Source organism: Podarcis vaucheri (assembly GCF_965113315.1).
Source record: "Podarcis vaucheri genome assembly, chromosome: 9".
NCBI lineage: Eukaryota > Metazoa > Chordata > Lepidosauria > Squamata > Lacertidae > Podarcis > Podarcis vaucheri.
The window spans coordinates 19846789-19858309 of NC_138767.1; the positions used below are offsets into that span (position 1 = coordinate 19846789).

Genomic DNA, 11521 nt, shown 5'->3' on the forward strand with positions numbered 1-11521 from the left:
AGAGAACAGTAATTAGCATAGGGCAGTCTGCTTCAGAAAATTTTCAGTTTGAAGGAGAAAATGCGTTGGAAATTTTTCCTGAAGCCTCAGGGAGTGGATGCATTTTGTTACATTTATATTACTGTAGTTAGGAAACAAAACTCAAAACTTTGAAACTTCCCAGCTTTCTTAATGCTATGTTTTCAAATGGATATTCATTGTTACTAATGAACTTACGAAATGGGATTTCCCCCTACCACCACACTTCATTGCTTGTGACAAATGCCATGCTTAGTGTGGTCCTTAAGAGTTTTTGATTAATTTGATTTTACTGATGTTGGAAGTAAATACTCCAGGACCAAGCATTTACAGTTTGGTATTTGAGCCTCATTAAAAAGCAAATAAAAATGTCAAAATATTGATCTTCCTTTAAAAGCCACAGTTTATAACAGAACAGTTTCTTAGTGAAAACCAGAGTACTGAAATGTTTTAAATAGACACTGAATGTGCACATCAACTCTTTGGTCTCTATAGCAGCTCAGATCAGATTGTCACAGTTTGCATCAGGCCATGGATGGAGTAACTTTAACACTAAATGCCTTTTCCTTGCGAGGGAGGCTCTGTCCGTCAGCTACGGTACACACTCAGGATGCAACTGATCCTTCCACCAGTGATTTTGCTCTGACGACTTTTAAATCAGAGAAAGCCAACCTGGCACCTTTCTGATGCTGCAACTCTCATCAGCCCCAGCCAGCATTCCCAGTGATCAGATAGCATGGGTGTTAAAGTCCAGGCATGTCCAACAGTTCAGTTAGATCCCTGGGAGGTTTTGGTAGATCGCGGTCAATCGTTGGCTCCCTTTCCTTAGCATTGGTAAAATTGAAACGGCCCCCCCTCCATTGTTGCACGATCTGCAGAGAAAGACAGAGTTTACTCACTGAGGCTGTTTGTTTCCCCAGTGATTTGTTGGTGAGCGGCTGTTCCTCTTTCTCCCCCAAAGCCCTTAAAAATGGGGCTTTCCTTCCCAAAAAAGGTCAACAACTTTGACTTGAACCCCCCAAAAACGGGGGTAGATCACTGCCAGTTTTTTGTTCTGTAAGTAGATTGTAGTCTCTTGGGAGATGGCCACCCCGTTATAGTCCAACAACATTTGAAGGACACCAGGTTGTGAGAATCCTGGTCTAGTTTGATCTTTAGAGGGTGTTGGGGTAGAGCAGCTCAGCTCAAGTCCAAGCCATGGCTGCAAAGAAAGAATGTTCCCTTGCATTGCATTCTGTTTTAAACTGCACCTGCAAAGGAAGAAAGGAAAAGATGGTTTCCTTTGAAGTTGAGTCACCTGATGTCATGGTAGCACCAGATGATTGACAGATGGGCCGCCTCACCTTGCTCTTGAAGTAGCCCCCAGGAGGACATGGGGGCCCAGGATTTGACCTGCCACACAGGTCCTACTCCTGTATTGATGGGAATTGTTGTCCAGCAGTATTTGGAGGATTACAGGTTTCTCACCTCTGATATTATTAATTAATTAATATGCTACTTAATTGCCAAGGTAGCTTCTAAGCAGTTTACAAGTATAAAACCGATTTCAAAACATTTTAACACACATAATTGCCACTAAAGGGACGCGGGTGGCGCTGTGGTCTAAACTACTGAGCCTCTTGGGCTTGCCAATCAGAAGGTCGGCGGTTTGAATCCCCGCGGTGGGATGAGCTCCCGTTGCTCTGTCACAGCTCCTGCCAACCTAGCAGTTTGAAAGCACAAAATACAAATAGATAAATAGGTACAGCTCCGGTGGGAAGGTAAACGGTGTTTCCGTGCGCTGCTCTGGTTCACCAGAAGCGGCTTAGTCATGCTGGCCACATGACCCAGAACCTGTATGCCAGCTCCCTCGGCCAATAAAGCGAGATGAGCGCCGCAACCCCAGAGTCATCTGCGACTGGACCTAACGGTCAGGGGTCCCTTTACCTTTACCTAATTGCCACTAAAACAATTTCATTAAAATAGACACCTGTGGTTTAAAATGTGCAATGAAACAAGCCAATTAAAACAGGGGGTTCAGGTCCTGAGATAAGGGGGCATGCTTGTCTAAAAGCAGGTGGGTCTTCCAAGTGCCCATGGAATACTAGTACATTACATTGTATACAAGGCAGTGTGCATAATCTTACGAATATGTTATATACATGTATGTACGCTGCTTTGTAAGCCCCACCAATAGGGTACTAGTGTCTGTAATAAGGTAAAACAAATTGGGAGGGGAGTTGAAAGCCTGTATGTTAGTCTTCTGTCTCTCAATTCCACTTTTTGTCAATTAATATAGGAAATTGCTTTTCAAAGCTGTAGTGGTATTTTCCTTTAGGGGAGGGAGGAAGTTGCCTGAACACTTTCCACAGAGAATTTATAATGAAGCAAAATTGTGTTTTGGAATCAGTAGACCAGTAATTGATGTACCGCAGACAAATCTGCCGACAGTTATGGTGATGCTATGCAGAGGTCATTAATCTTGTTAAGTGGTACAGTGTAATGCTATTATTGTAGGAGGCAGCTGTGATTTGGGAATAGCAGTCTTCACTTAAGTATTCTGCAATTAGATTTAAAAATACTTAAATGGCAAGAGTTGTAAACAATCTTGAGTGCATTGGGGAGGGTCGCAGAGGGGGGATGTAAAAAAAAAACACCCAAAACACCACCACACACACAACCACACACACACACACACACAGGAGAAAAGAATGATCTAGCAAAGTAGATTGAGAAAATTTGGTATATGGCCCACCACAGAATAAAAAGAGTTTTGTGGGCGCCACTGACTTCCTACAGTAACTTACTATCCTTCAGAGTGCTAACCCATTCTTTGACTTAAAGTAGCGTAACAGTGAAGCCATGCATCTCTTGCTGCAGTAAGAGCTGCTGTACACGACTCTCTTCCATTCATTATCAGGGTGCAAAGGTGAAAAACCTGAAGGCCGGGCTCAGAGCGGCTTACAAGCAATAATAAAAACAAGTTGAATGATTACAACTTAAAAACAAAATTAAAATACAACATTAAAATATTAAAATGTAGCCTCATCGCAGGAGGAATCATAGAATTGTAGAAGGAAAGGAAAGAAAGAAAGAGAGGGAGGGAATCAAATTGGCTCCAAGCCAAAGGCCAGGCGGAACAACTCTGTTTTACAGGCCCTGCGGAAAGAAATCAGATCCTGCAGGGCCCTGGACTCATGAGGCAGAGCATTCCACCAGGCTGGAGCCAGAGTTGAAAAGCCCCTGGCTCTGGTTGAAGCCAATCTAACTTCCTTAGGGTCTGGGACCACTAGAGTGTTGCTATTTATGGACCTTGAGGCTCTCCGTGGGGCATACCGGGAGAGGCGGTCCCATAGGTACGAGGGTCCTAGGCTATGAAGGGCTTTAAAGGTCAAAAGCAGCACCTTAAATCTGACCCTGTACTCTACCGGGAGCCAGCACAGTTTGAAAAGCACTGGGTGAATATGCTCCCATGGCAGAGACCCCGTGAGGAGCCTCGCTGCTGCATTCTGCACCCGCTGGAGTTTCTCGGTCAGCTTTAAGGGCAGCCCTGCGTAGAGCGAATTACAGTAGTCAAGCACGGAGATGACCGTCGCGTGGATCACTGTATTTTATATATATAATCTGTCCCATAATCCAATTAGCAGTGAGGGTATGTGGCTGTTTTGCTTGTTTTGAATTCTTACATGTTTGATTTTATTTTTAATTGTATTGTTCTACTGCTTTGATGGTTGCTGGCCTGGGCTTCTATCTATCTATCCATCCATCCATACACAAACACACACATACCTGCAGTCTAGCACACATTGCCTTGATCTTCTGTTCCTTATTCAGCAATGCTAGTGACAAGGATCATACAGCATCAAGACTAATTGTGCAGATACAGGCTGTGTACACACCATACATTTAAAGCACTTTGAAAACTCCTCAAGAATCCTGGGAACGGTAGTTTGTTGTGGGTGCTGGGAATTGTAGCTCTGTGAGGGTTAAACTGCAGTTCACAGGAACCACTGTGGGAGAATCCATATGCTTGGTAAATGTGGTTTAAATGTATGGTATTTACGCAGCCACAATACCACCCATCTAGTTGTGAACCATGTCTTGGGGCAGCATAACTGCATATTGTCCTGCTGTACGTGACTCCTATAACGGTTGAAGGTACACAGGGACAGAATTCCATGCTCAGTATGAGTTCTCAATTAGGTTCATTTTGTTTCTTTCCAGAGTAGTGTTTGGCTTTCAGCCAAGATTAAACCTTTAAGTGTTTGTGTGTGTGAGTGTGTGATGCATTCATCTATATGTTTTCTTTCTTCCTCTAGTGCCTAAGACAAATGGGCAAACTCATGACAGAATGCTGGGCTCACAACCCTGCTTCTCGGCTCACAGCTCTGCGAGTGAAGAAAACTCTTGCCAAAATGTCAGAGTCACAGGACATTAAGCTCTGATTCAGCTGAAGAAAGGCACCTCTTTGCTAAATCTCAGAAAAATTGACTTTCCTTCATGTTTCAAAGAGACAGGAAGAGGAATTACAAGACTTCGCTAATATAAACCTTGAATGCAGTCTTTCGGCAAATAATCTTCCACTCTGGCGCAGAGGCCATTCCAGGAGAAAGAAAGCAACTCCATCAAGTTTGGCTCCTCGGCTGCCAGATGAGAAGACATTTGGCCTCTTTTGGAAGCGGTGGGAGAAACGGTTATCGATAGCTGCTTCAAGATTATGCATGCTGCTTTCTGTGAAAGCCCCTAATGTTATTAATATTAATATTATTATTATATTTGGACTGTTTAATTTTCATAAAAATGAACCTTTGCAAATACAAAGTACAAGAAAAGAATTATATTGTTACTCTAAAGCGGAGTGGGGGTGGGGGAAAGTGAAAGAAAATTTCATCTGGAGTCTAAAACAAATTGGTTGTGATTTCCTGCTGATGAAAGACTGTTGCACTCCCAAGGCAACACACTATGTTGTGAAAGAAAAATATAATAGAAATATAAGTCATCGCCTATACAAATTCGATTTTGGGCAACTCATATATGATGTAGGCCAAAGGAAGACAATGCGGTGTTCTCCTGATGATTTTTTTTGGACTACAACTCCCATCATCCTACTCTGGCTGAGGCTGTTGGGAGTTGTAGTCCAACAACATCTGGAGGTACCATATTGGCTGTCCCTGATGTAAGCTGTTCCTGATAGATAGACCGCATTCTCGATGGGAATCGGTAGATATGCTACCAAGCAGTTTCTTGTGCACAGTAGACCCAATGATCCATCAGTGTCCCTTGTATAAGCCCTTCACATTTCAGGTTTATTAAAGCAACACCGTTAAAGGCATCTAAGGTAAGGAACATTAGATGTGAAAGGTGGAAGACAATGAAAAAACCCTAATCAAACAAGCTCAAGTAATACCAAGCACCCTTTACCTTCTATTATTTGGGGAATTTTTTCCTGGCATTTTACACGCAGAACAATAATTTTGAAATTGGTGTGAATTAAAGTTTGGTAGAATATGGTGTTATACGCACTAACCTCTCCTTAAGGCAAAGTCCCTGATTGATGAAACGGCTGACCAAGTTGCATTGCATACTGTTTGCCTTAAGAGAATTAAGAAAATAAAGAGTATTGACAAAAGGACGTGCTCTGTTCAGCGTGCGCCTGGAAATGGTAACTTGCTACTAACGGGGTAGAAGAAAACTGCAGTGTGTTTCTAAACACATGCAGGTGAGCATTGCTTTGGAAAGGAGGGGTTTTTATTTTTTTATGACTTCTCAAAAATATAATTTCCTTTTTAATTTTGAAAGGAAATTGAGAGAGTTTTTCTAAAGTGAAGGGGATTTTTATGTATTGGATTATTGGGCCACATGCTTTATGGGAGCAGAACGTTTTCTTTTTTTAATTATTGTTTTAAAAATCAGATTCTACTGGAGGAGTACTGAATTCCCAGGTTTTCTCCTCTGCAATTCTGGTCAAAGAAGCACTCACTGAGACTCCTATTTTGGTTTTGAGGTGAACTTATTAGGTATTTTGCATGCACAAGGAGTTGGGGGACTCTTCTTCCTCCTGCAGCACCCAGTTCCCCAGAATGTGAGTTGGCACACCCTCCAAAATTTGGCAAGTTTCCATATGCATGCAGAAGGCCTTTTTGCTTGCATAAGGGCGCTTTCAGTCCCGTCCTACCTTCAGAACCTTCCCTGAATCCCCTGAATTTGGCCTGTCTTCTGTAAGGGCTACCATGTTGTTGTTGTTGTTTTAAAGTAATACACTAAAGAAATAGAACTATAAATGGGATAAAATAATTTGTAGCATCATAGCTAGCAAAATATGCTATGTTTATTCCTCCAGTTACAAGTTTTAAAAAATATTGCAAGTTTTTCTTAAAGGCACACATAATTATCAAACAAAACTGCATAAAATTCTGACCATGAAGTTCTAGGTTGCTGAGCTGTTTTTCACTTTGGAAAATTAAATGTAGGTTTGAATTGTTGAGCTGTTATGTTATATTTTTCATTTGACAGTCCCTTTAAGGTTATTTTGAAGCCTGCAGAGGGCACTGTGCAGCTTCAGATTCCCAGTGCAGTGGGAGCCATAGGTTGTAAGTTGGAAGTGCATACCCTCCCCAAAGAAAATCCACTTAAATAGGCTGGATTCCACATGCATAACAGTCAGTGTTCCCTCTCTCTTTGCAAGGATAGTGGAAGCAAGAATTTAAGACGCTGGGAAAAAAGTATACTGTGTGAAGTTAATTTTTTGGTGCAAAATATTGGAGCTGACTGATAGATTGATGCAGTTTCAGGCTCTGAACTTCAGAGAGAAATATGGATGGATGGGGGAGATATGTATTCCCCCTGACATAAAAGTTTAAGGCTGCAGTCCAGTGGCTCCTGGGAGGGTATTTCAGAGGCCAAATGATCTCCCTTGCTGACGTCAGAGAGAATACTCTTAATAGTGGAGCAGGAGATCTAGTTTCAGATCCAAATCCCCACCAAAACCTCTGAACCTCTGGCTGACTGAATGTTGGAATTCCAACACTGAAAGACCTAATGGGACAAAAGCTGTTGGAGACGTGGGACCATCAAACACATTGGAAGTAGGAATCCAGTGCTATCTTATCCACTTGACACTCATGAATTGGACAGAAATATAGATTAGCTCAGGAGCTAGTTTAAATCTCTTTCACTGATTTCCTTTCATGCAATCAGAAAAGCGTTTTAAGTTGCAGAACCGAAGAGCAAAGGCGTGTCTCTCCTCCCTCGCTCCTGCCATGCCTCTTGAGAACCTGGTAGGGTTTTAGATAAGATAGTTCAACCACCTTTGGTTTCTACCTATTCACCCTCACTTTAAGATTGCAGCCTAGGAGGGTAATAACAGAAGAATTTCCACCTCTGATCCCTCCTGTAAGTATCGTACAGGGAGCCATCTGTAAAGATTCCTTGCTCAAGCACAGCCACAAACCCTCCACATACTTCAAAACCTGAATGGGCTTAGTGCTGCATGCAGTTAAGCGTGGGTGATTCTCATTGATTTGGGGGTAATTTATGGGCTATTCTGAAAGCAATTTGACTTCTGGAGCCATTAGTTGTTTTTACATGAACATTTCTGTTCCAAAACAGAGTCAATCATGCACAAAGCTAGTTTCTTCAGAAGTTGTCCTCTTCTTTCTCTTGGGTGCCTTGTGTCTTGACAGCTGGCACCATAAATCACCTCTGCCTTGAGTGGTGATTAGTTAATGGAGGTTAAGAATGCATAGCACTAAGGAGTTTTCTGACATGGCCGGGACTGAGAAGTGGGGAAAGCCCATTTAAACTCTCACTGGATGAGAAATGGGAGTCCACAGGATCTCCCTTCCCATACCATCTTTAAAAAGGGATGTCACAGCTCTTCCCTGTTGTGCAGTGTGAATCCCACCCCCCTATATTTGGAGTAACTTTGCTTGCACTTAACAATTATGAAAACAGCAAGTTTCTGCAATCATTGGAAATTTGAATATGGTGCCGCTTGAACAGATAATGTAAAAGTGATTGCTCCCACTCACCCAAGGAAAGCTGGATATTTGTCTCCAGCACAATATTTGCAGCCAAATCATAGAACCCTGATAGCGGCTAAAATGGGATTAGATGGATGATGTGTGCAGTTCAGTCTGTGGTAAGCCAGTCACACAATTCACAGCCACCAGATTTCCCAGAAAGTGACTGAGCATTTGGGTGGTGGTTGGGGGATGAATTTGTAGTGAGAATAGCTGAAGATTGGCAGACAACAGATCATATTGCCTCATCAGCAGCTGAACTGCAAAAAAATGGGCATGTGCAGTCCCCATTATTCAACTTGGACTGAATAATTAAAATAATTACTCCCCCCCCTTCTTATTTTATTAAAAAAGGACTTTAGGACTTTCTTTTCCTTTAACTTGAGGCTGACTCCACAGAGGGCACAAATAATTTTATTTCACTATGATTCAAACACAGGGCCTTAGTAGTTACCTGAGTTTTTGGATTTTCCAAATACTTTAAAGATGCAAAGCCTTTTCTTCTATGGTTCCTGAAGTAAATGGACTTTTGGATGCCAGTGTCCATAAGCCCTATATTCTTATTTTTAAATATATATAAAAATCTGTTGAGATGTTCAGATTTGCATTTTAAGGAAATATTTGTGTGTGTCTGTGTGAAAATATATATATGTCACAGCTGGGAGTGAGGTCAACTCCATTATGTGGATCAAAAGTAAAATATTACAGATGATGAAGCACTAAGCGAAGTGTTTATTTATGAAAACATGTAGGCTGACAATTCATAGTGACAATGTAATATGGAAGAAGAGAGGCATTTGTACTGGAGTGAAAAGGGCATAATGACATAGTTTGTTTGCTTCAGGTTTGCTGCAAGACTTGGGAGGGCCTGTTTCCCCCTTCATCTCTTACGTTAACTTTTCTGAAATCAGATTTTGCAATGTGGTCGTTCAAAATGACAGAACGCATCCTTAGCCAGTGTTGCAAATTGGCTTTGGCACCAATATTTTATTTGACCACATAGTTATTCACTAAGATTGCCAAGCAGTAATTCTTCTGTTCCAGTAGCAATTTGAGCTATGAACCTTAAAGATGATGTCCCTGTTGGCCACTAGTCTAAGAATTCACCATTTTTTAGGTCTTCAAATATCTGACATAGCTAATAGTTAAATATAGACACCAGAATTTTTAAAGGAGAGCTTTTCAGGGAAATATAGATTAAAATGTGTAGCCTGTGAAACTACCTTAATGGCATTATGTTGGGAAGAGAGGAGACCAAGGAGAACAATAATCTTGCAACTGTTAGTCCTTTGCTGACACAGCACAAACTTTCTTTTGAAGAATGGTTGACAATGTAATTTTTTTCTTGATACTGATTTGTGTTCTTTTTTGAGAACCAGTGCCTTATTCAATCTGTAAATACTGTAATTGTTAAAAAAGAAAGAAAGAAAGAAAGCACCATCTAGGGAACAAGCCTGTATTGTAATTGTTCAAAGTGGTATATGTCTGTCTTAACATTCCCTAAATAAAGCGTTGCAAGTTCCCCGTTTAAAATTCTCTTTGAAATAGTTTGGCTTCTTTGTAACGTCCAGCATTATTGGTCAATGATAGATGTGTTGGCTGTGTCAGGTGCCGTGCTTCTTATTAAAAGTGTCTTCATTTAACTAGCAAGCAGGAAACTGCACAAATTCTCTCCCCAGTTTTTAATGAGTACCAAGCATGGTGTGTGCTTTGCCTGCGGTCCACTGAGCATCTTCAAGAGCTGGTTTGGCACAGGAGAGTCAAAAATGGCAGGTATGGAATCCTGTCGGTTTCAAGGTGTTGGACTCCAGCTACCATTTTTCCTGACCCATGGGAGTTGGAGTCAGGTTCAGGGACCAGAAGTGGTCCTCCAGGCCATACCTCCCTTCCCAGGCCTCACCCTACAATGGTCCTGGCTCCACACTTCAAGTGCTTTTGTCTGCCTAGAATGTGCCCTTGAACTGGATGGAGTGGTGGGTGAGTAGAAAGTGAAATATCAATGGTGGTGGTGGTTTATTAAATTTGTATACCACTCTATACCTGTGCAAAGGGAAGAGTTGTATCCATCACGTCAGTTGCCAATGGAAAAAAACCTAACTTTTGTGAGCACTTTCCCCCAATACTACCAGATTTACTTGCGGAAACTTGAACGGTAAGCTGGCCAACAAAGAGATCTCTGGTTTCAAGTGTTTCCTTCCCATAATCTCGACCAGCCACTTGCCAAGGTCATTTATATATAGTCGAGGAAGACTGTGTTTTGGCCCATGTAGGGCAGTTTGGTTTTGTGTAAAACAAAGGAGAAAGCTGGGGTTAAGCTAGCATTGAGACAGGGCTATATCGCTAAAGGTTTATGCATTCCGAACCAGTTTTAAGTGGATCTTTTGCGTGTGCATCTTTAATTTACTGCTGCTTCCCACAAGCCTCTTCTGATTTTTATCCTCCACTTCACATCTATATTTTATTGCAAGTGCATTTCATTTCTGCCAGTCACTTTGGTGCTTTGACCACAAGTGAGCTCTGTTTCGGACTTGTGCGAGGGCGGACAAAAAAGTGGCCAACCAAAATGTCAAAAATATTTTGGAGCCAAATCAGTTTTCAAATCAGCAGCACTTTTGCGGTGGGATGTCATGCATCCCCCAGCTGCTGCCTTTTTCTTCCCAGAAGCCGGTTATCTGACCTCTTTGGCCCTTCCTGCTTGCTTTCTTCACTTCCCTTCTGTTTAGCCCAAGGGAAAGTGTTGCAATGAGTTGTGATGTAGGATTCCCCTTGCCCTGCCAAACCTCAAGGGATTGAAGACGAAGTGCAGGGCACCAATCTAGCATCACAACCGGCCTCCGAAGGCCCACTTTCAACCATGCTTAAGGTTATGCCTGATCAGCAGGGTTTAATTACCTACCTCAATTTCTTCTGTGCAAGACAATGACATCGGATTTGTACTGTGTACCAATCTTATATTTGCATACTCATTTGCTTTTGCACCCTGTCCATCTGAATGCTTTATAATAATGCCACACACTTCATCAAAATATTGGTTTGGCTGCATCCTGCTATTGATTTTGATGTAAAACACCCATTGCATTGGGGGAGGAATTTCCTCCTATAGATCAATGTGAGGATGTAGTCTATAATGTAGTCCATTGTGAGTGTTGGGGGTGCCATAGAACATAAAGGGACACTAGTTTTGAACACAAGCACTTTCTTCAATGAAGCAGGGAAATACTGGGTGAGGGGGAATGGGGGCTGTGTCGTTAGTGTATCTCCTTGTGAGAAATAGGGGGGAGCTGGAGCTCAGTAGTAGCACATCTGTTTTGCATGCAAAAAGTCGCAGGTTCAATCCCTCACTTTCGCAAATAGAGCTGGCAGATATTCCTGCCTGAAATGCTGCAGAGCTTCTGTCAGCTAGTGTAGACAATACTGAGATAGATGCTCCAATGGTCTGACTCTATAAAGGTACCTTTCTATGTACCTAAGTGTTTTCCAAGGAGACCATCATTTGTAAACTG

The 11521-nt window shown here is 42.0% G+C and overlaps 1 protein-coding gene across 1 annotated transcript in view; it reads left to right on the plus strand.

Annotated features, from left to right (window-relative positions):
* The window catches only part of BMPR1B (bone morphogenetic protein receptor type 1B), an 86401-nt gene extending 76850 nt beyond the window's left edge, over positions 1–9551 (plus strand). Inside the window, exon 11 of the mRNA XM_082236502.1 lies at positions 4317–9551. Coding sequence (XP_082092628.1) covers positions 4317–4442 — 126 coding nt within the window. The 3' untranslated portion in view covers positions 4443–9551. The remainder of the gene's footprint in view (positions 1–4316) is intronic.
* Positions 9552–11521: the final 1970 nt, after the last annotated feature.